Here is a 23763-nt window from a genome sequence, read left to right as displayed (position 1 = left end):
GCGGAGCAGGGACACAAAGCAAAACGTAGCAATTCCCACCAGTGCTGTGGTAGATGATGAAGCAGAGCAGCAGCCGAAACAAAGAAATTGCTGACAGAGCCTGCAAACAGAGAGGATGAGGCAGTCAGCAGAGCGAAGGGCTGAGTGAAGCGGATAGGAATTATTCTGTCAGCCACTTAAAAGAAATTCCACAGGTTGATCTCGGGGAGGTATTGAGAGCGGAGTGAGATGCAGGAGGGAAAATAAGGTCCAAAGACAAAGGGCAGTCGTTGGAGAAATCTGGTGGCAAAGCCTGCTTTTGCTTTCTGCGAGGGGACAAATGGTAGGCCTGTGGCAAACCAGTGATAAGGCCACTAGTCAGGAGTGATTGCCTCAAACAGCCACAATGCGGGCACTTGACCTACACATGGCTCAGTCCTGCCTGGCTGTCCTCGGCCCTGCTTGGCCCAGGGGTGCTCTGCTGCTCCCCCTTCCCATGGGTGAGCGGTGATGCCTACAGCTGTCCTGGGGAGGCTGTGCTTTCCCCGATCCTGCAGAAAGAGAGCTCTGCCTGCCTCCCACAAGCCTCAGCCCCCGCTGCTCCAGTTGTGTTGCAGTACGCACTTGCCATGCAGGGAGCAAGAAGGGAGAGAAGGGGCTGAGCTGCCTGCCACCTCCTCACCAAAAAATAACCCCATCTCCTTCTCCCATCTGCCATGTGCACTAACTCAGGGCACGCTGCAGAGCTGGCGCTGGCTTTGCCCTTTGTGCATCGCACCTCTTCTGCAGCTGCATGGCCCGAGGAGGTGCAGCTTTCCCCGGGGAACAGTGAGCTTTCTGTATTCACTCCCTGTCTCCCACACACATCCTCTCACCTCGTTTTCAGGCTGGGGCTGGGATTTTAAACATATTAGGGTTCATATACTGCCATAAGGGTTGAATAAAAATTTTCCAACAACTTTTCTCCTTTGGAAAAGAGTTCCACTGAAATCAACACTTTCCTACAGGAAAAGGCCAGTCTGGCAAGCAGCTGAGGTTCTGAAGCAGCTTTCAAAAATCTGAAATGTCTCGAGTTGAAATGTCAGTCTGAAACAAATATTTTTGTGTGAATCAAAATGTCTTGGATTTGAATCAGCACTTTTGTTTCATTTGAAAATGTAAATTGTTTCTTTTGCTGGTGTTTTTTTTTTTTTTTTTTGTTTGTTTTTTTAACAAAATTGGAATATGTTAATGTTTTGTCCCCGTTTGGCATGAAGGGAAGTGTCAGGAATCTCAGCATTTCCCACAGGAGTGGCGAGAGCTGTCCCCAGCTGCCCACTGATGCAGTGGGTGTCCATCCTGCCTCTCCTGCCAGCTCACCTCTAGAGAAAAGAAAGGTTGAACTGGAGACCTAGATGGAAACACAGGGTGGCTGCCTGGACCCTGAAAGTCACGAGTTGCTGGATACGCTGAATACCACATGTTCATCCCTGCCTCTGGACAGTCCTAGAGGGGTGCAAAGTATTGGTGATGATCACCTGCTTCTGCTTAACCCTGGGGTTGTGGATCCCAGGTCACCATCACCACTGTTACCTGGGTCTGTCAGCTGGTCTCTCACTCTCTCATTCTTTCTCTCATTCCAGAAGCGAGTTCTCTTCCTCACCAATGATTATTTCTTCACGGACATCAGTGGCACACCCTTCAGGTGAGCACGGGCTCACACGTCACCAACACAATGCATCAGAAGCCTGCCATTAGGGGTGGGAGATTGGTCTTTAAAATGGTCATAAAACGTGACTCATGAGTAGAGCAGTGTGAATAACTGATTGCTTTGTTCCCGTAATCCCATAAACTGAAAATGATAAAAAAATCTAGCTAAACTTTTTTTTTTTTCCCACATCCAAAATGTTTTGAAATTGTCATAGATTTGATATATGTTATTGTTGATTTGAGCTTTACATCTTTGGCCAAAAATGTTGTCCCCAGAAACGTCTCACAGCCCTACAGACAGGTTCCTCAGCCTCCTGTGCTGCAGTCAGATCTCACTTGATCCTCTTTCGATGCTGTTCTTTTCTTTAATAGCTGTGGAGGGAATTAACACCTTTAGGGGTTGTCACTGCAGGGAATGCAGTGTCACGTTTTGGGATTACACCCCGCCTTGCTGACAAGCCCTCTGTTTCTCCTCCTGCCCGCAGCCTGGGGGTCGTGCTGTCCAGGGGGCACGGGGAGTACATTCTGCTGGGGAACACTTCTGTGGAGGAAGGTAGGTGGCTCTGGAACAGCCCCGCTGTCCCAAAGGACAAGGTAGCTGCTCTGAAACTTACTGCTTCCCTTCTCCCTCCCAGCCTGTATCTGTCTGTCTGCTACCTAATTGAATACTCAGCGTATGATCTGATTTCAGGTTTGCACGACCTGCTCCAGCCAGACCTGTCTTTAGCGAATGAATGGTAAGTGGAGGAAATCGTGTCAAAGACGCTGGACTTTGTCATGAGCTTCTGGCAAAGTTCCCAGCAGCTTTGCTCAAGTTCACCACACTCAGTGGCCCAGAGGAAAAGCTGTGCTGTTCAGGGACTGCACCTGGAGAGAGCTGATGGCCTCAGGGTACGATAGCGGTGCCTCCAGAACTCAGTTCCATCTCTTCCCTTGGGAGATCCCACCAAGGCCTGGGATGTCCCCAGCAGGAAACATCTCCTGAGATTTATTCTCAGTCTTCTGTACCCAAACTCGTTTTGTTCTTCCTCGTGTTGTAAAACCCGCAGTATGTCAGACCTGTCAGTGCATTTTGTAGCAAGGTTAGCGAGACACTGAACCATGTTTTAAAATCCGAGCTTATTTTTGGTTGGCATTCCTCTGAACTGAGCCTAGACCTAATTTCTAGTGAACGTGGGGGTGATTTATGACCGCTGTTTCAAGAGCATGCATAATTTATGGTTTTGCTTGGTTTGGACATGAAACAGGGTAAAGCATGGCACTTTCCATTTATTGCTGTGAGGTTTGGGATTTTCATGAACCCAACATTCAGTTACACTCAGGCACATGAACCCAGCCTGTACCAAAGCCAAAATAACTATATTCTAGAAGCCCCACAGCCCTTCACACCTCTCATTACACTGTCAAGTTTCATAGGCAGAGCATTTGAGACACATGCAGTGACTTCTCCTTCTTCTACTCCTAGCTTGGGGTGTCAGCTTACCACATTTTACATATTCATTACTCTTCGGCCTTGCTCATAAATCATTCCTTTCAGTCCATTAATGAGATGTAATTCTCTCTCATAACCCCTTCCTCTCCCTTGTCCTGACAGTGAAGCAGTCAAACCTGAAGCAGGATTAGAAGGCTGGTTTATTTTATCATACAGAGACCCACACTTGAAAAACATTCTCCCATTTCTCCCCGAACCGTGTCCTACAGCTGTGTCCCATTGGGAAAGCTTTTGCTGACACCGTATCACACTGCAAGCTCATTCCTCATCTCACATGGCTTCTCTGCCTCCTTTTTTCCACTCCCAAACCAATGTTACTCACACTGCATGCAGCCCCCTGCTTTTCAGGTCTCTCCATCACGTTATTGTGTAGAGATACACAGGTACACACACTACTCGGTGTATAATATAAATGACCTTGCAGGAAGGATTTGGGACTGCTAACCACGCTGCATTGTGAACTTCAGCTGGAGAACACACCAGCAGCCCTACTAAGTGCAGCAGTCCCATTAATTAATGTTTGGTTTTATTGGTAGGGTTGACTCAGAGCCACATTGTTAGGCTTTGTGTGGCCGTGGCATGCAGCTACAGCAAAATCTTTGCAGCCCAAGCTTTCTCGCTGTATTTTTGTTTGCAGTTGTTATTGTCGTGGAGCATTTATCTGACTGTGATTCTTTTTGCCCTTTGGGGCTTCTTCTCCCCTCCCCACCAGGATTTACTGCATCACGGACATTGATCCCGACCACCGTAAGCTCAGCCAGCTGGAGGCTGTGATCCGTTTCCTCACGGGAGAGGAACCTGACCTGGAATGTAAGTCCTGGCCATCAGAAGGGCCCTGCTGGGGTTTTCTGTAACCTCACGGGCAAGCAGGGACTGTGAGAAACTGATTGGTGTCAGACTGAGCTCCCCTGGCAGCTGCTCCCACAGGCAGGGCTGAACTCTAGCCCAGCTGAATTCACAGGTGGAAATGAGCTGAGGATCCACCTCCTTGTCTCCAGCAGAGGATTTTTTTTATTTAATTTCAAAGCTGTCACATAACTTAACTTCACTGAAGGTCTCAGCACAGGAAATAGTGACGGACGAAAGGCTTGAGTGGGGTGTGGTGGGGGCTGCACACCATGCTTGAGACAGACCGACCAGCTGGGCTAGAGGCTGGCAGGAGGAGCCAGAAAGCTGCCGTCACTATTCTGCTCCCCAGGGCCCCAGCCAGCATCCTCCGTGGGCTGCACTGTGCCGTGTAGACAGATGGAGTCTTTCAGAAAAAGGTTATTAATTCTGTTTTCCAAAGACGATCGGTAATTGATTTTTTTGGGAAAAAAAAAAAAAAAAAAGCTGATTGATTCTGAAAGCAGAATGATTATCCTCCCTCCTCACTCCTTGTAGCAGGTCCTGCTCTCCAGGTGAAGTGTAGGCACACGAGCAGCTGAGTGGGACCTCTGCTGAGGGGCAGAGGTGGGCAGCTGTCCATGGGAGCTCCCTGCAGGAATTTAGCCTTAGGATGTCCTTCGGCTCACCTCACTCTCCATGGCTTCAGCCTTCTTAGCTGTGCCAAGTGCTGAACCAAGATTTTGTGTATAATGCTTCAGAAACCTCTGACACAAGGATTTGGATCTCTTAAAACTAAAAACAAATGTAATCCGATAATTGCTTCTCTATTATACCATGTGAACAGACCCCTCCTGGCTGAGCTTTGAAAAGACTGAAAAGAGATGTAGTGGTTGAAGAAGACAGGAAGGAGAAAGGAAGTTTTGGGAGAGTTGAGTAGGAGAACCTTGCAGATTTTAAGTGGGGAAAAAAAGAAATAGGATTAGGACACATCCTAGGCATACAGGGCCTGAGGAAGGAAAGATCTGCTGTTGAACAGGGTGGTATAGAAAAGAAGCAGGTTGAGTAAGTGGGAGTTTTGAGTATGCCATTTAGCACGGGATGGTATCTCGAGAAAGGTAAACAGAGTAGAGGCCATCAAGAAGTCATGAGGGGCTTTGAAGAAAGCTCCTTGAGTGGAACAGGGTAGCTGGTGTCCTCACTATGGGGCACCCAGAAGAAAAGTCAAGGCAGGGATCTGAGGCTATGGCTATGGATAGACTGTTCAATCAAGGAGAAGGCCAGAGAAAAAGTCTGATGAGTAACTTCAATCGAAAGCCTCTCATTTGCTGACACTTTCAAACCTAAATCCTTCCTCTGAGCTTGCAGGGGAACCATTGTTATGATCTTAGCTGTTTGTTACAGCTCTTCTTTTGCTTTTCTCCATCAGGGTGTCAGGTCATGTTCTCTGCGCTGCAAGGGGAGGTCTCTTTTTGTGCCATGTAGCTCCAGTGCCCTGGGCCAGGCAGATGCTCCATATCTAAGGCATCTAGAGGGGCACATGTCTTCCTCTCCTGATTCTTGTTCCCCTTCCTCCTTAGGTGATGAGGAGCTGGTCCAGGAAGTGCTGTTTGATGCCGTGGTCACTGCACCCATGGAAGCCTACTGGACAACACTAGCCCTCAATATGTCCTTGTAAGTGTATGAGAAGCAAATATGGGTAAAACACCATTGAACCTCATTGAACCTGCATATCCAGATGCTATGGGCTTACATTATGCCTGAAAGAGTCACAGATTCTTTCAAAGTATAAAAGAAACTTTAGAAACAGCTTAAAGGGCTGTTAGAAATAGCTCAATAGCTTTACAAATAGCTCAAAAAGCATCTCTCAGGAGTGGACTCCCGCAGGTTGGGCCTTCTCACGTAAGTTTGGTGAGGGTTTTTCTTGGTAACAGAATATTAATGCCATTCATGTTTGAATTCCACTGGAGGCCAGCAGTGATTCAGTGAACAAAGATCTGCTTTCAGCAGACAACATGCAACTTACACAGATGTGTGGCTATGGGACTCTTGTCCCTGTTTCAGTTACCAGTAACCCTGCTACTGATGGAGCTTGAACCAGGAGCAATTGTGCTAGGATACCCCAATACCAGTGCACACACCCTTACACAGCCAACACCAACACACACCTCTTATTTTAAGGTTGTGCCATACCACAACACTGCAGCAGGCTCTCTACCATGTAGCTCTCCCATCTGTGCCCTTGATAATTCCAGCAAGACACATCCAAATCAATCTACAGAGCCAGTCTGTTACCCTGCCCATCCTGTGCTTGTTTAAGACAGATATTCTCTCTCTGCAGTCCTTTTTCCTCGCTTCAACCTACGTACAGGCAGCCTAGAGCAGGGCTAGCAGGAAGACAACAGCTTACATCCTCCTTTCAAAAGAATGCAATGAGAAAATTTCAAAGGTGTCAATCTAGGCACAGGTCTAAGCCTAAAGTCATCACTCAGGCAGAAAGATGGCTCTTCTGAGAACTGTTTGCTTCTGCTTGTATATTTCTTTTCCACAGGGAGACTGAGGCAGGGGTCGAGATGGCATTTCTGGGCACTCGAGCTGGACTCATGAGGAGTGCTCTGTATGTGGGCTCTGAGAAACTTTCCAACAGGTAAGTCCCTACTCTGCATTAAGGGATTTCTCTCAGCGTCTCTGAAGGGGCACCATGAAATTAACACCAGGCTTAGAAATTTATTTGGGGACGCAGAAATAGAAAGTAAAGGAGCAAGACCCTGGTGGGATGGGTGCTGATTTATGCAGGCAGGGTAAGGGCCTTTTATGTTTCTCTGGTCCTCTTGATTTTTTTCCTGAAACACTGTCCCAAAGTACGTTAATTTCACTGTAAAATGGAAAACTTTGATTATGCCCCAAATTCTGTCATCTTAGAGAGGAAATGTCCACAATTACTCTATACCCCCAGGACCATTTTGCAGTGTAAAGGCTCTGCACTCCAGCGGCCCGGTGATGTTCCAGCTTGGCTGGGTTTGATCTTTCTGTCTCAGTTCCTCTCTCCCAGTTTTATTCTGTTCTGACTCTTACACTGCTCCCATCATAGCATCCCAGTGCCTTCCAGTGATGCATTAAGTGATGTGACTGACATCTGTCATATACGATTCATTCCCTTGTCCTCTCCCTCAAGGCAAAAGTACATATTCAGAGGAGTTTTTTGATGTGGAAAGGGCACAGTTTTCATTTTAGTTGAGGTTTGAATGTGCAGGCTGGGCCACGCTTCTGTAAAAAAGGCCAGGCTGCAGAGGCACCACCAGCAGATGGAACAAAACAGGGTGGTGGTGTTCCTCAGCTTTGTGCCAGGTGTTTCGCTGTCTCCCAGTTCTCCAAATAGGAATTGGATATTCAAGGCGGGGAGCTCCGTTGTGCCTGACGTACACACCCTGACAGCCACAGTCCTCCTGTTTCTGATGATAACTCAGCATAGTCAGGATCTGGTGACGAGGAATTAAAACCCACCTGCTAAAGGAAGCTAACATGATGACTCCCTACCCCACACAGTTGTTCAGTGCTTCCCAATGCTCGCAGTCACTACATCTCAATGAGGGATCTGTCACAGGAGAGGCACTTTCGGAATCTCCTGACGGGAAGGCACTGCATAAACGAGCAATTAGCGCTCTGTCAGAAAACATACAGCAAAAGGAAGCCCGAAAACCACGGGGACGCGTCGGCCAGGCAGGCTCAGGAGCCCTTAGCGTCTCCTTCACCCCCAGCCCTGCCCCGCGCCCTCGCCGTGCGGGCGGCGGCGGAGCGGCGGCGCCGAGGGCCTCGGCCGGGCCAACAGCGGCACCTGGCGGGCGGCCGGCGGCGGAGCGGCGGCCGCGATGGCCCCGGGGGTGCCGGCAGAAAATGGCGGCTGGAGGGCCACGAATGGCCCCCAGGGAGCCTGAGGGGACACAGCGGTTCCCAGCGCGGAGCTTGGCTCCTGCCTTTGTGGGTTACATGGGGCCCGCGGGTGTCCCGCAGGTGCTGAGGGGCTCTAAGTGGCTCCAGGGGGTGGCCAGCCCCGGGGGATGCACTGTATGAAGAGCTGCTCTCTGGTTTGTGCTGGCAGGAAATTCCTGACTCGGAAGGACAAGGAGAGCATCTTCACCATGGACCACTTCCCTCTGTGGTATCGCCGGGCAGCCGAGCATCCCCCCGGCAGCTTCATCTACAGCATAGTTTCGGAAGATGATGCAGGTAACCTCAGCCTGAACACAAGAGGAGAGAAGAAGAAAGGTTTTTCACGTATAGCTTCCAACGCCACGCTTAGCCCAAACCCTTTATTGCCACTCTTGCACAGTAGGAATTACTGAGGCATTCAGCATACCCTGCGTAGAGGCATAGAGTCAGAACCATCAGAGTCACAGTTAGGACTGATGAGGAGTCAGCAGGGACTCAGGAAGAAGTGACGTTAGAGGGTGGCCTTTTTTTTTTTTCATCACCGCTTTCCATGGCAGGACAGGACAGGTTTTTTAGGGACAAGGGAGGAGTGCTTGTCCATAGTTTTCTCCTGGTGAGGGTGTCTCGTTGGTGCCCTATGTTCTTCCCATCGCGCTACGAGAATATGGCACCTCCTCCTTAGCAAAGGAGCTCAAACACAAGAGAAAAAGCAAAGATTGGCTTTACAGCATCTCTTGCTTAGGGTGTTGGTTCCTGTGAGCTTGCAGAGCCAGCCAGGACTTCCTCAAAGGCTGGAAGAGAGCAGAAGAGCCTGGAAAGGAAAAAAAAAAATCAAAACAAAATCCTGTTGTGAGACTCCTACACAAAAGGCGAAATCCCCTCTGTGCCCTCCCTGGCCCCTAGCACTCAGTCTCTGTCAGGGAGCTCAGCACTTGAGCTGTTAAAGCTTTTTGTGGCACTGTGGTGGGAGGCTGGTGGGTGGGAAAGCAAGCAGCAACGAGAAAACCAGACTGGGAGGCTGGAGATGAACCAGGATGTAAAGAGGGAGGGATGGGAAGAGAAAGGACTTGAAACCTTCCACCCAGGCCTCTCTCTCTGCACAGCACCCTTACATCTCCCTCAAATTGCAAGTGAAGAAAGAGGAGGAGGAGAAAGCATGGCAGGAGAGACCTTTTACTCCCCTGCACGCAACAGCATTTGCTCTTTGGAATACGGTGTGATTTAGAAAAACAGGCAGGAACACCCTGTGGGGCTCCCTAGGACAGCTATTATCCAGACCCTAAGTAGGCCCTACTACTGCTGGCTAAATATTGGGATTGTGGCTTTATTTGCCATCACAGGTAGTTTTGCATGGATAAAGGCAGAATAAAAGCTGCCTCTGTTTTCTGTATGACATTGCTATTGGTCAGGAACTTCAGTCAAGTCCAGGACCCCATTTGCCTGGAAACCCTACAGGCACTTTATAAGAAGTAATGCCTGCTCCTGAAGACCTTATTCTCTAAAATGTGCAGGAGATTATTAGTCTCGTTAGGCATGAGCAGCTGGGATTAGACTGATTCATGAAATCATACAAGATGGCTGTGAAGTGCCTGAAAATAATATTCAGTTCCTCTGAGCCACTGTGCTTCACTGTCAGAGCAGACTCTGAGCCTTTCATGTGACATCCTGAGAAGTAGAGGTGCCTCACCTCTACTGTTGGTCAGAACAGGCCACCAAGTTTCTTAAGAAATTCATGCTGATTAGATCCCAAAGTACCCCTTCCATGCTTTCCTCACGAGCCAGTATATGCCCATGGTGTGACAGGGGGGTCCATTGCCAATACTCTTCTTGTCACATAAGAGGGAAGAGCCCAAAGACCTCCATGCTGGTGAGGAGTGCAGCAGGGAATGGCTGCAGGTCATGAGAAAAATTTATCTAGGGTACCCCCCTCCAGTGTCCAAAAGTCCCAGATTGAAGACAATAGCAGGGAAAGCTCTGCAAGTCAAATAAAACCATTCATGCAGTCCAGATGTGTCGTGATGTTTGTTGGGTTTTGTGTGTGTGTGCTGGGTTTGTTTGTTCCTTTGTTTTTCTAAGGGACAATATGAGCATGTTGCTTATTTGTCTCATCCTCGGGGTGAGCAAGAAATTTGGGGTTCACCATAAAGGCAGGATCAGGCTCAAGGCATGTGAGCATAAGTTGGCTGGGTATTTGTTTCACGAGGGCTTTACTAGTTCTGACATCCTTGAGCAAGCTAATCTGGCTTCAGTCCAAACAAAAAAAAAAAAAAAAAAAAGAGACTCAAGGCTAAACTGCAGTAGCCACTGATTCATGCTCAGGACATGCTGGGTACCAAAAAGAGTGATGACGGCAGAAATGGAAAACAGTAACAAATGCTGTAGCTCTGGGAGAGGAAAGAACACCTGATCCATCCGGCTGAGCAAGAGTTTTCCATACAGCATGCAAGCAAGTAGTCAGTTGTAGACTAAATTGATTGTGCTGACCTTCAAACTGTCCCCTGGCAGTTTCAGAAGAGGTGCTCCAGCTGAAGCTAATCTAATCGCTTTCCATTTCTGTATTATTATTATTTAATGTAACATGGGCAATTGCAGGCTGAAACAACTGCACTAGCAAAGACAGCAAGCGGGGTTCAGTTGCTTAAATCTCTCCATTCGTGCTATTTTAAATGCCTTGTTGGATCCAAAAGATCCGCGTGGGGCTGGCAGATGTGACACAGGACCTACAGGGACACTTGAAGCAGCAGCTAAATGATAAAAGGGATGCCCTTGGGCATAACAAAGTTTAGGCAGCTGAATCTATCCCAGAAGACTGTTTTTAAAACAGAGTGCATTCTGGAAGTACCCATGAGTATCACGTCTGTCTCCAGTTTGTAGTGCCAGCCTGACTTGGGCAACAGAGCTGGGGGCATAAGCCTGGCCTTTGCTGTGCAAGGATCAATGTCAGAATTCCCTGTCCTGCTTCTCCTTTGCCTACAGAGTTTAGCTGGTGTGTGAAGCAAAGCAATCTTCCAGGCTACGAGGAGTTCTGCCTGCCCAAAATGCAGGAGGCCAGTCCTCTACATTTTATGCCAAAGATGCTGCTTTTCTCACGAGATAAACAAGTCAAGTCATTAGCCTTTTAGGTTGCTTATGTGGTTTGAAAGATGCAGTCCTCCAGATTCTTGGATCCTTCAGGGCTGAGGCATAAGTATGCACTGATCTGGATGTGAATCCTGCTGCATGTAAGCTAACCAAGCCTGCTGGTTTCATGTCTTGACAGAGGGAGGAGGCCTTCCAAAAGTGGTGACAGTGAGCACAGCAGTGGCTGTATCGGTGGATGGGAAGATGGGTATTGCTGCAGGTAGGAAATCCTGGTTTTTCTTTTATCTTGAATGAAACGGTAGCGTCGTATGTTGAGAGTGGGAGTTGAGAGCTGTTAGGTTGTCATTCAAAGGAGGTGATGGGAGCCACAATAGATTGTCATGTTGAAAAATAGGCAAAACAGAGAATGTTGGAAGAGGTACTAAATGGCTGACATGCCTTTGCAAGGGAAATGGGCTGTTTGAATGCAAGCTTTCCATCTTCAGCGCCAGCGATTTCTGTGGATTGAGACTGCGTTTCCCTGGAGCATGAGTTGGCTAAGAAGTCAATGCAGGTTTAGAGCCACTTTCAGGACACACTTTTGGTTGTGGAAGATGTAGAGATGCACATTCCTGCATCTCTATTGTTTTCTCCACCGAAAAATAACTTTTTCTGGTGAAATGGGTTTGCTGCTGGACTTCCAATTTATGCATACAGATTTCTGAACTTCTCTTTGCACCTGAGCTTTGGACCCTGTTTAACAGACCTTCGCCATACTCTGCATCTACTTTTGGAGTACTTGCAGAGCACATTATTTCTCTCAGAACCTCAAAGCTTCTGAAACTTTACCGTTTTCTGTAGCAATTGCTTCAGGCTTTACAACAGTACAATAAACTGAGAAGTGAATCAGAGTACCCACTTAACAAAACAAAACAACTTTAATCAATAGTGTTGGCTTCAGACCCAAACTAAACTTGCTGTGTAAGAATATCGGTGTGAACAAAACTGTATCTAAATCTGAGTGGATTTTTTTTTTTTTTTTTGATGTGGCAACAGTAAGGGAATAGGTTGGCAGAACAGATAATGGAGCAGTTATTAGCAGAAACATGCAGAGATGCAAAGCTACCTGTGAAGGAATGGTTAGTGTTAATGGAGTCCTGTCTGGTGGAAGGAATGACTGCACAGAGCAGATGCTGAACAACAACTTTGAATTTCCAGTTATGTGGGAATCTGTCTTTTAATTCTTAACAGTCAAATCAGCTGCAGACTTTTCTTCTATACTGAGTAGCATTACAGTAGATGTTCTCTAAAGAAAAATTGTGCAATGTTTATCTCAGCATGAGGTTATGCCAACTGCTAAAGAAATATCCAGTAGAGAGAAGGTCGTACTGCAGATACCTTCAGATCACAGAGTCAGCTGCTGCTTGTACCTAGGCTAGGTAGGACGCAATGGATGGCCTTCAATCTACTGCTCAGTTAAACTGCAGCAATTTAACTTCATCTGATGAACCATTCTTTAATTTCCGGGCTTTCAATAAGATGCAGTTGAGAGTGGTGCTAAGTATCACCAGGGGAATGAGAGAGTACTTATAAACTGAGGGAGTGGTGATATAAAATAGTGCTGTTAACGGCTATAACACTGTCTCAAATCCAAACAAATTTATTGTGACGTGAAGCCTGTCCAGAGACCCGTGTGAAATAGAGGAGGTTTCAACACAGTTCATTTAAAGTAGGTGCTTGGGTCATAGAAACTGCCCCCAAAACTGCTACTAGCTGGCACTGTTACAAGAACTAGATATCATTGAGACTATGTACCACTGGGGCATTTTTCTGGGCTTCAATTTGGGAGGAGAAAAAAAAAATTGTTTTTAAATATCCTTTTTCATGATTCTTTCTGTTTCCTTTCCTGAGCTGTGAGTTAGAGCAGAGGCACACAAACAGTTGATTTAGTACGCAGCGTAAACACAAGGAAGGAAACTTCTGTGTGGAAGAGCTGGAGCAAGAACAAGTGACAGGAGGAGCTGCCCCTGACGGAGCTATTTTTCTTCTGTCAGCAGCACTTTTCAAAACCCCTGTGGAGATTTCCACCCTCTCAGTTATGCTGAATGCGGAATAGACTCTGTGCGGACATGCTGTGAAGGGGCAGAGTCCTCTGCTGTAGGAAGATGAGGGTGGGAAAAGCAGCAGAGGATAGGGAAAAGTCCTGTCAAAACAGTAGTATTAAGGTAAAGTTTCTGTCATTTGTGGAAATTATATAGAACAAACCAGTTTCCTCACCCGTAACCACAGAAGCTGAGAGAAATGAATTCTCAATTGCTTTAGTTTCTTAGAGGTACCATGGTCCCCGTCGCAAGTCATCATGCTGGGTGACCTGACCACAAGCATCTTCTGCTTATTTTCACACGTGATGCATTCAGCTGGGTGTTCTTCATTCCCTGTTCCTTATGTGTTGATGAAAAATGCTCATGTTTCATCCAAAGCATGGGCTGCATGACAGCACCAAGGGAAGTAATTTCCCCCAAAGGGTCCAAAATCCTTCAGGCCCCAGCTGTATCCCCCATTGACTTCAGTGGGAGTGGAAGGGTTTGCGTACATTTACAACTTGGTTTTGGGGCATCCGGGAGCAAAGTGGTTCTGTATCTATATTACCATTTGCATTTTTTTAGTCGTGACAAGGTTCGTCATCTGAATCTTTCATAATAGCAGTAGTCATTAAAAAAAAAAACAACAAATATTGTGTTCATGCTACCTATTGCAATACTATTTGATCTTGAGGGTAACAACTGTGAGAGGAAGGATAAAGGGCTCTCTTCACACCCCTCACACTGATAATCATGGTGAGTAGCTCGGGCCTGGTTCTGGGGGGCTTTACCCAGCATTAGAGGCTGCAGCACAAATGATGGTGGGCAGTGCTGCAAAACCGTCCTACCCCCGTGCTGGGTACAGGGGAGAGGTGAGGGAAGGGGAGCAAACGGAGACACGGCAAGAGGCAATCAGAGCAGAATGGGATGCAGATTGTTATTATTGTTATTTGGATGGCATCAGCCCTCAGTGGGCATGATAATCGCATTCATTTAGAGTCAGGACACTACCAGAAATCAGCTTGATTCCCAGCACAGGATCCCAGGAAGCCAAATACCTGGGTATTTATCCTTTCTGGATAAATGCTGTCACCGTTCTGTAGAGGGGGGACAGCAGAAGGCTTTTTAAGTGCCCCTATAAAAGTGCAATCTGTCTGAACTGGCCTGTCATTCTGCCACTGATTGTTACTGGCAGTTGCTTGACTTGATGGTGCCTGGGGGGACTTTGTAAGCGCTCTGAAATGTTCACTATGCGTACAGTGAAGAATTAAGCTCTAGGGCTTACAGCTCTGCCCATGGGCTGGGGGCAGCCCCCGTGCCCCCTGCCAGGAGGATGACAGTGACAGGGCCCCTTTCCTGCTGGCAGCTGGATGGCAGTCCCCGGCCGAGGCGGAGAAAGGCAAGCTCCAAAAACCAAGTGGCCAGGAGGACAAGATAAGCCTGGGCTCTGTCAGAGAGCAAGGGAGATGTCAGCTGGGATTAGAGAGCAGCCAGCCAGCAGGGCTGAGGGCAGCGATGGAGTGGGGCACAGGGGCCTACGTCCTCACGGGTCTGCCTGGCATGGCCCAGCCAAAACCCTGCACCCAGGGCATCGTGTAGACCTTTGGAGGCTTGGAGGGACCTGCAGAGGACACCACGGAGCTGCTTGTGCTCGCTGATTTGGGTGCTTTCAGAGCTGCTGGGGTTTTGGGGAAGCCACACAGGCAAACCTACCGCTGTAGCTGTTACTTTGAGTTAATGTTAGCTACCTGCTCTATTGTGCTTTGGCAGTTCAAAGCACTCTGCAAACATTAAGTAATGCCTGGATGATTAATTATAATTAATTAGCAGGCAGCCAGTCTCCTGGGATGCCAGTCCAGTGCCTTGCTCTGGCGCTAACTTTGCTGGAAATGAAAAATAAGGGCTTGCGATGGCACTCTCCCCAAGCCAAATCCTGCCCCAGATAGCACTGTCATCTGCTCCCTCCACTCAGTCAGTAGCCTGGGGCTCTATGGTCCTCAGGGGGTGCGCTGCAGAAATCACATGTAGCTGCTGACAGAAGCTTTTAGTGATTTAAAGCCCCAGTGAAACTGCTGGAATCTGCACGGGAGGTTAGCTGTCACTTTGGGCAGGGTACGACGTCTCTTTTATTGCCTGACCTTCTGCCTGTTGGAGTTACGTGGTGGCTGGCTGCTGGCCAGAGCAGGAACAGGTAGGGGGATCTTTCTGTGATCATTACTACCCTGTAATGACAGCAGTATGTACAGATGTGTATGGGGAGAGCCCAGACAAGCCCAAAGAAGCCTGAAAGAAGAGAAATATCGTTCCTACTGTACAGAGAGGGCTTGGGGACATTGAGTAAGGACGGTATTAAGGCCAGTATTTTCCAAAGAACTCTGTACTCCCAGCAGGAGTAGATTTTCAAAAAAGCTTAGATTTTTTTTCTCAGAAGTATTTGAAATCAGCCAGTCTGAAAATGGGTAATGGAAAGTAATTTTGCCATTAGACTGCTGGTTAAAACCCAGCCTTTGCCAGTCTGGCGGAAGCTCTTCATTTGAAAACCGTTTACTGGCCAGCTTGACGTCTCTCCGTCCTCTCCCTTGGTCCCCAATTTTGGCTACCTGCTGTCTGTTAACCATCGAGCAGAGAGGAGAGATGCAGGTGTCTTTTTCAGCAGTTCTGTTGCTGTGGCATCTTTTCAAACTCATCTACACACAATTCTGTATTCCTACGGTTTTGTTGTTGAGTGGATAAAACATTTCAACCCCCTCTCTGTTCCTCTCCAGAAAGTGACAGTTGCACCTGTGAAAGCGATGTAAAATGCATGGAAATAAGCTGCAATAACGTGAGCACCTTTTACACTGGAATAGTTGCATCCAAGCTAGAGAATTAAAATTATTTTACTACACTGGCTTGAAAACCAGTGTGACATTGCCAGTACAAAGTCTGAGAGCAGCTGATCTCCTGAGCATGTGCTGCCATATACAGCAGGCACGCTGTCCCTCTTTTAATGCTGGATGTTGTACCAACATCCTCCCAACATAGGAACTTTGCAAGAAACTTCTGCAAGCTCCCAGGGCATCGCCTGGGTGCCTTTATGGAAGGGCATGATCTCCCCTGCATCCAGGGGTAGAATGGGTAGAAAGAAGGAAGACCTAGCTCATTTTCAGCCCATTTTGGTGTGCCAAAACCAGTCTCTCTCCATTCACGCTGCTTCCCTGCATCCCTCATCCACCCTTCTGCCTGCCTGCCATCCTTGGTGTCCTGCTCTATGTACTGAGCCTTTGCGCAGAGAGATCTGCAAGCAAAAAGGCTGGGGTCTCAATGTTTCTGGGGCAGACCCCAGCTACTCTATGAGCCAGACAAAAGTAAGGCGATTGCCTTATTTTTCACAGGGACTGTTCTTACAAAGTCAGCTTTTTGACAGGGTTTGGAATCGGAGCTGGGACCACAGAGTTCCCTGCTCAGAGCTAGTTACCTTCCAGCCAGGTCAGTGAACAGGCAGAAAGAAAGCATCCACCTTCAAAACTCCACATCTCTGTATGTAAACGGTACCTACAGATAGTGGGGCCAAATATGTTTATTTTATCCTCAGAAGAATGCAAAAAATAGTTATGTGGGACATTTTCCATAGCATTCTGCCTCCTCTGGCTGGGCATCCATCAGCAATTTCCTTTTCCTCTACGCTGTATATGCTCTCTGCGTAGACTTTGAGATCTTCAGTGCCTCCCGGTGTGTGTGACATTGCCTGTTGCCTTGGGAATGAGCCCTCCTGGGACATCCAGACCTCAAATGTCCCCAGCCTTGGAGCCTGTTCCGGGCTGGGGCTCCAGCCCAGGAGCCTGTTCTTGCCTGTGCGTAGAAGAAATCTTCTAGCCTAGGGTTATCCATCACCCCCGCCTCTGTAGCTCCTCTGATTGCCATGGTTGTCACGCTTGAAGGGAAGAGAGCCCTTGACACTGACTCAGGAGAGGCTTGCATATAGCTGGATTTTTAGATTGGCACCCGGCGCCTTCGCCGTGTTCCCTTTGCTTGCAAATTATTTGATATCATTTTAATTCCGAGCCGAATTAGAGCAGTGCGAGGGTTGCCACGGCAACCATTTCCTTGTGCCTTTTGCTCTGACTCATTGCAGACAATTACTCTCGCGCTCCAGGATTCACAGATGTGATAGGAGAAGAATCATGTGCTGGGGTTTCAACTTCTTTTTTTTCTTTTAATTTCTTCCCCATCCTCTCTTGCATTAACTCCTACCTAGCCAGGATGGTCAGGGGCCTATATCTCCGCCCAGGGCCACGTGAGCCTGAAGGAGCATCTTACACATAGAATACGTGGAGATGTTAAATGTGCGAGGGCATTTGTGCATCTCTGTGTGGTTTTGCATATGCAAACAGTTTCTCTGCAGCGTGCTGTGTGGTTGTGGTACCTGTCTGCGCATACAGCTATGAGCAGGCACAGATGCTTATCTTCATGGAGTGATTTCCATATCGTGCTGCCTGTGGTGGGCATATAGGGCTGCTCTGTGTGAGAGCAAGGCCAGCGCTCTGCCTCACTCACCCCTATCCCCCCACAACAACCCGTGTCTGCACATCTAAAGTGGTGTTATCCATGCAAGGATCATAGCTTTGGCGTGGCTATACTTGATGTCATGGGCTGTGTTAGGGCCTGTAGGTGTAAAGTCATGTGAGAAGATGCTAACAGGGTCACAGAAGCAGTCTGTGACTGTGAGGATGAGGGTAGGAAATATTATAGTACAGCAGGTTATAGGAAATACTTTGTGAGGTGATCTGGCTTAATTTCAGCCCAGGCACAAGCAAACAAGCATTGTGGGTTGAGAAACATGGAAACTTAGCAGGTCTGAGGCATTTCCAGTCTATTCCTAAGATGTATGACTTTTACCACCAAACTCACGCTATTTCCTTCCTAAGTTGCTTTTCTGCTGTGCCATCCCCTTAAGGCACACATCTCCCCATCACAAGGCTGTGTAATGAGGCTCCTGCTGCCAGGCCTTTCTCTTCATAAGACCTTTTCTTTCCGTTTCTCTCACTGGGATAGAGAAGTCCCATTCGGAGGATCATAGGATACTTCAGCTGGAAGGCACCTCAGGAGGGCTCTACTCAACCTCCTGCTCAAAGCAGGGTCAGCTAGGAGGCCAGACCGATTTGCTTAGGGCTTCATCACAGGAATATTCCCAATAATGTTCCCAGAAATATTCCTCGTTCCTCCCTAATGCAGTTACACTGCTGTCTGGGGCTGTAGAGAGGCTTTACCAGCAGCAAGTCTCTTTTTCTCTGCCTGTGCTTGCCCTGTACAAGGGCTCATGGGGGGTGGTGGAGGTGCTGAATGCAGTGGGTACAGGCCCAGCATTGGGTGTGGAGGCCTGAAAGGTGTGAGAGGAAAAGAGGGCTCTGCACCCAAGTTATTGATAAGGACAGCAGTGTTGTCCTTGGGGCAAGAAGCAGTCTGAGTGCTGGGAACAAGCCGCCCAAGCTGCTGAGTGCTCTCAGTGCTGGCGCCTGGATGCTCTCCCTCCCTGGCACATGGAAACACAAGCTTATAGCAAGGGTGTTTGTTTTTTTTTCAGCTCTGTCCACAGTTGTGACTCAATGTCGACTGGAAAAGTGAAAATTCAGCAGTCAGGGTGAAGGAAGGGGAAGAAATAAGCTTGTCAGTCTCAGACCTCTATGTGTGACCTCTGTAATGTTTGTAGTGCTTTAGAGGAAATCTGGAAGGAAAGTGCAATTATTATCATGTGGTTAGGGAAAAGGGAGTCAGGCAATACGTGTTCAACAATGCTAGCTCATGCCAGGCTAACCCATTAGCTTCCTTTCAGATGATTGTTTTCCTGGAAGGCATAAGAAATTTCAAAGGTCTGATCTTTGTGTATCAGTAAGGCACTTGATACGGTGCCCCATAAGAAACAATTTGTTAAACTAGAGAAGATAAGGAAAGACAGAGGAGCTGTGAGGGACAGAGAGGTAGAATTGAGTCTGGAATGATGGCAACAGCAAGGTCACCTGTCCATCTAGCACAAGATCACTTGTAGCACTCCTCGCCAGCATTAACCTGAGACCCTGACGCTAATAGGAGCAGGTAGTGAGGAAGTGTCCTGATGATTCAACACTAGAAGGCATTGCTAGTACAAGGAAGGACCAGGATATCATAGAGCAAGCCTTATTTGACCTTGGCAGGAGTACCAGGAACAGAATGAATTTCAGTAGTACGACAGACAAGGTCATATGCTTGAGAACTAATATTGGAAATCCGTGAGCTGGGAACTCTGTAAGAGCTGGCAGAGAGCACAGCGAGCAGGACCAAAGGCAGCCCTTGTCTTCTGGGAACTGCTGGGTCCATTTTGAAAAATCTCAGTGAGGGTCCTCAGTTTAGGCTGTGTTTGCCCCCTGATGCCCCCCCCCCAAAAAAAATGAGGGAACCTTTGCCTACCACAAGAAGATCTGAGATCCTTGCCGAAAGGCAGCCAGGCAGACTTGGTGGCTCCCAGCAGCTTACAATGTCCTGCTGTTCCCCACCCTGTTCATCACCAACCTTTGGCTCTCAGAAGTTCGTGTTCTGAGGCTCTGTCTTCCAAATTGAGGATTTAAAAAAAAAATAAAAAATCTCTTCAGGAAAGAGTTGGTAAATATGTCACGAGAAAGCTGAAAGGAAAAATGCTGAGAACTTTATTAGCTGATGGTAGGATGATGGCAAGCAATAGTGTGACACAGTTATGGAAGAAGGAAAGGATATCCTAAAATGCACCTGGTGAGTTATTTCCAGTAACTCAAGTAGTAGTGCTATTGCCCAAAGCCCTGTGAGACCTCTCTGGTTTGTTACAGTTTTGGCCAGAGGCGTATGGCCTCAGAGAGGTGCAGACAGAAGGAGAGGAAAGGGAAGCTTTGTGAGAGGAGCCTGTGACAGCCCGGCTTGCTTAACCAAGTGGAACCAGGGCTTCAGCAGACAGGCTTGCTGTAATAATGCATCCTGAAGGAAACATTTAAACTGAAGGGCACTGCTAGTATGAAAACAGTGTAGTATGGGGAGGCCGTGAAAATATTTAGGGTGGAAAACTTGAGGAGGGTTTCTAGCCATTAGGGTTACTGAGCTTCAGAAAAACTCTCCAGGCAGAATCTGAGGTAAAAAGCCACATGGGTTCAATGTGAAGCTTGGAAAGTGTGTAAGAGGGTGATGGTGCTTATAATGGAGAGGTGAGACTGCGTTAGCTTGCAGCCCCTCCTCTGTCACTGAAGACCAGCTTAAGTCCTTGGTCTCACCATTCAGCAACACGGACCCAGTTAAGCACGTAAGCCACAGAGCAGTCGTTCAGGGTACTCCCCATTCACCACAGCCCTCCCTTTGGGTGCCAGGCTGGGCCTTTTTGCCATATAATTCACATATTCCATGATTTTGGTCATGATGGAATAAAAATAACTCCTGCTGATGCAGCTGGAGGCCTCAGCACAGCGCCAGGCAGGCCGCAGGTTGGCCGGGGCTGACCTAAAACCCTCCCGCAGCCTCTGGCAGCGTGATGGTTTCCCCTGATTGATTTGGGTTTTGCAGGGTAAAGAGGAGGGAGTGAGAAGCCCCAGCTTATGATAACAAGCCTTTAAAAAGCAGATGGGGACGTGGGGGCTGGCGTGCGTGTGTGGCAGCTGAGAAGTGACAGTAGAGGAGATCAGAGAAGGGCGAATCTGAAAAGCAGCTGGTCAGAGGCAGCCGCTGAGCGGGGATGATCAGTCACAGGAGAGGGAAAACCAGCGGGAGGGAGGAGGGGGAACCGGGGGATCAAAGACATTTATGGCTGGGGGAGAGAGCTGAAAGGTACCATGTGAGACCAGGAGTGAATGAGAAAGCGGGGACTGCTGGAGGGGGACCATCGGTTTAGATAAAACGCTAGGTCTTCCTCTTGCCAAGAATCGTAGAAATCTGGAGAGATTTGTGAATCTATACTACAATAAAGGGGGTTGTGAGTGGGATCAGAACCAGTTTACAATTAACCAGCTCCATCAAAACGACTGCCAGGGTTTTGCAGTAGCTTTTCCTTCTGCTGGCATCTTCAAAGTAGGAATAATGCTCACACCACCTGGCAAGTGTGTTGTGAGACACGGCTGGTGGGTAGGTGTAGGGAAAGGTGATATTTACTATTGGGTGGCAATAGCTACGTATTACCTACAAGACAGGTCACAGAGTTTGATGGGTGAGGAGCGTACTTTTAAAAGGAGGAAAAACTGGAAGCAGTGCAGCACAGGGCTACGTTATTGTTCCAGAGCTGAGGAAGTGCTTTATAGTGAAAATGAACTGAATGAAAATCTGCTTATCCTACCAAAAAGAAGATTGGAAGGTGATGTGATTAGTGTATAAGGTACCTTCACAGGGAGAGGTGCTGGTTACTAAACATATGTTTTCTAATCTACCAGAGAGAAGCATCACAAAAACCTGTGACAGGAAACTGAAACCAAGCAGGTTCAATGAGATATTCAGCAAGAGTGCTAACAGTGAGCATGAGTAGTTACTGTAGTCAGGTACCAAAGGAAGAGAGTTCTATTTTTCATCTCTTGCATGTTTTCAAATCAAATGTAGATGCCTTTCTGGAAAATTCGACTCAGCTGCATGTAAACACACCCTGTTGGACTTTCTACAGGATAACTTCTCTGTTTTCTGTTTCATAAGCTAAACAGATTGAGCTCTTTAAGCCTTTCACAGCAAGGCATTTTCTGCCACCCTCAAATAACGTTTGTGGTTCTTTTCTGCACACTTTCCCAGTAGCGTGCAATACACAGAAGGTCAGACTGGATGATCTAAAGTCCCTTCTGGCCTTTATACTCTCTGAATCTCTGCCTCTGTGAATTCATTAATGTTTGCAAGCTCCCAGAGAGCTGCCAAAGGCAAGCACTATAGAAATGCAAAGCATTGTTGTTACTCTGGATATTTCCCTTGAGCTTTATGCAGAGCTGGGTGAATATCTCGGTGTAGCGTCTGTGCATTTTTTCTCAAATGAAATACCTACATTTGTCGCTCTTCCTGTGCCCTTTACGTGTTGACTCTCTGCAGATGTTCTAGCAAACAAGTTTATTCCCAAGTTAGAGCACAGAAAAAGCAAATGTTGAAGGGCTAGATCTCGACCTAGCGCCCCGAGCAAGGAGTTGCACGTTGTCCTGGCTCAGAAGCTCCGTGCAAGACAGGTTGTTATTCTTAGCATCGCTCTTTGCTTTCTCCTTGGCTCCAGGTGCCCTGCAAGTTGGTTTCTGCCTGGCAGCAGCACTGTGCCACTGTAGGAAGGAGAGGTCTGTCTATCCCTTTGATTCCTTCTCTCCCACCTTCTAAAGGGAGAAAAGCCGTGAGGATGCTGCCTTGTCCCTGCCTTCCTAGGGCTGCTACTGTTGTGGGAAGCTCCCCAAAAATGACACAGGAAATTTTTTATTTACTTCAGCTGTGTTCTGTAACTCTAATCATCAGGGAATGCTTATCCTTTGTCTGCATTACACACAGTGCTCTCCGAGGGAAAGCTTTGCGGTCTTCAGAAATCCCATGCCAAGACTTGCCCTTATCTAATCAGTGAATAGCAACTGACCCTCTGACCTGTGCTCCCAATCAGTGCTAGCAAGCGCTGTGCGAGCCTCCAGATCAAGCTGCCAATGATCAAGATGCCGAGGAGGAATTCTATTTTATATATTTCCCATGTATTTTATACATGCATATACCTAATTGCATGTTTATCTACATGAAATTATATGTGTGTGTGAGTAGATATGTATAGGGGGCAAATACACTTGCCAAATGAAAGATAATCAAATTGCAGAAAATCATAGGCTGCTCCCGGATGATCTGTGAACCAGAAAAGCCTGGAGTCATCGGATGAGTATGTTGGTTTTGCCTTTTCAGCTCTACATTTCTGGCATTGTAGGAGCTGCTTCGTGGTATCTGTGTGTGCTCCTGTACCTGCACAGTAAAATTAGATTAAACTATGCGTCATAGACCCCGTACTGTTAAGCAGCAGCGGTGATCCTCTCACGGCACATACCTCTTCAGCAGGAGGGATGCCTCAGCTGCTACCAGATGAGGAGTACCTGGGTTCTGCTCCCAGTTTCTCTCTGAAGATCAGCCTGAGTATGGTGGCACACGTGCCTCAGGACGAGGTTTTTCGCAGGAGTAGCGTGTGATGGATTGTGTGTGGATAACTCCGGGAGTGGACGAGGAGGGAATTTAAACATCTTAGCTGCGTGTGATAAACCTAGCTAGTGAACAGCTGGTGGAGAGACTCATTTAGCTCTAGGGGTGACAGCTTGTGTACTTGGGGGTGCAATGGGATTAGACAGAGATTTCCACTCGTTTTAAAATAACCTTGCTCAGGAGGGTAAGAAATCTGGAGAGGTGGGAACCCATCGCTCACTATTTGTTACAGCAGGTTTTATTGAACATTACGCTCTAATTAAAAAAATAATAATAAAAAAAGCTTTTGGAATCAAATTTGACCTGAATATAACGCCATTGGCTTCCGCATTCTTACACTGGGGATTAATTTGGCCCTTTCTACTTTTATGTAATGAGCTGATTGCCACAGTATCTTATCCTTGTTACACAATCGCCCTTGCCTGCCTGTGTCCCTGGAGCCCTGCCTGTGTGTTTCTAGATCCAGGGTCTCACCTTGACTGCCTGCATATTTAGTCCTCCAGCCTCACCCTGACTGCGGGCAGATGCTTGCCTGGCACTGAAGCACACATGCAAACGCTG

At 47.6% G+C, this 23763-nt stretch overlaps 1 protein-coding gene across 5 annotated transcripts in view; it reads left to right on the top strand.

Moving 5' to 3' along the window:
• The window catches only part of CACNA2D4 (calcium voltage-gated channel auxiliary subunit alpha2delta 4), a 108919-nt gene that overhangs the window by 42593 nt on the left and 42563 nt on the right, over positions 1-23763 (top strand). For all 5 annotated transcript variants that reach the window (XM_072039791.1, XM_072039794.1, XM_072039789.1 and 2 more), the window contains 8 exons: positions 1602-1663; positions 2154-2221; positions 2360-2405; positions 3873-3970; positions 5566-5659; positions 6537-6632; positions 8085-8212; positions 11175-11255. In XM_072039791.1, the coding sequence (XP_071895892.1) occupies positions 1602-1663; positions 2154-2221; positions 2360-2405; positions 3873-3970; positions 5566-5659; positions 6537-6632; positions 8085-8212; positions 11175-11255 (673 nt within the window). The remainder of the gene's footprint in view (positions 1-1601; positions 1664-2153; positions 2222-2359; positions 2406-3872; positions 3971-5565; positions 5660-6536; positions 6633-8084; positions 8213-11174; positions 11256-23763) is intronic.

This window comes from Anas platyrhynchos, chromosome 1, assembly GCF_047663525.1.
Source record: "Anas platyrhynchos isolate ZD024472 breed Pekin duck chromosome 1, IASCAAS_PekinDuck_T2T, whole genome shotgun sequence".
In the NCBI taxonomy this organism is placed as follows: domain Eukaryota; kingdom Metazoa; phylum Chordata; class Aves; order Anseriformes; family Anatidae; genus Anas; species Anas platyrhynchos.
This window is presented reverse-complemented; position numbering and strand designations above follow the sequence as displayed.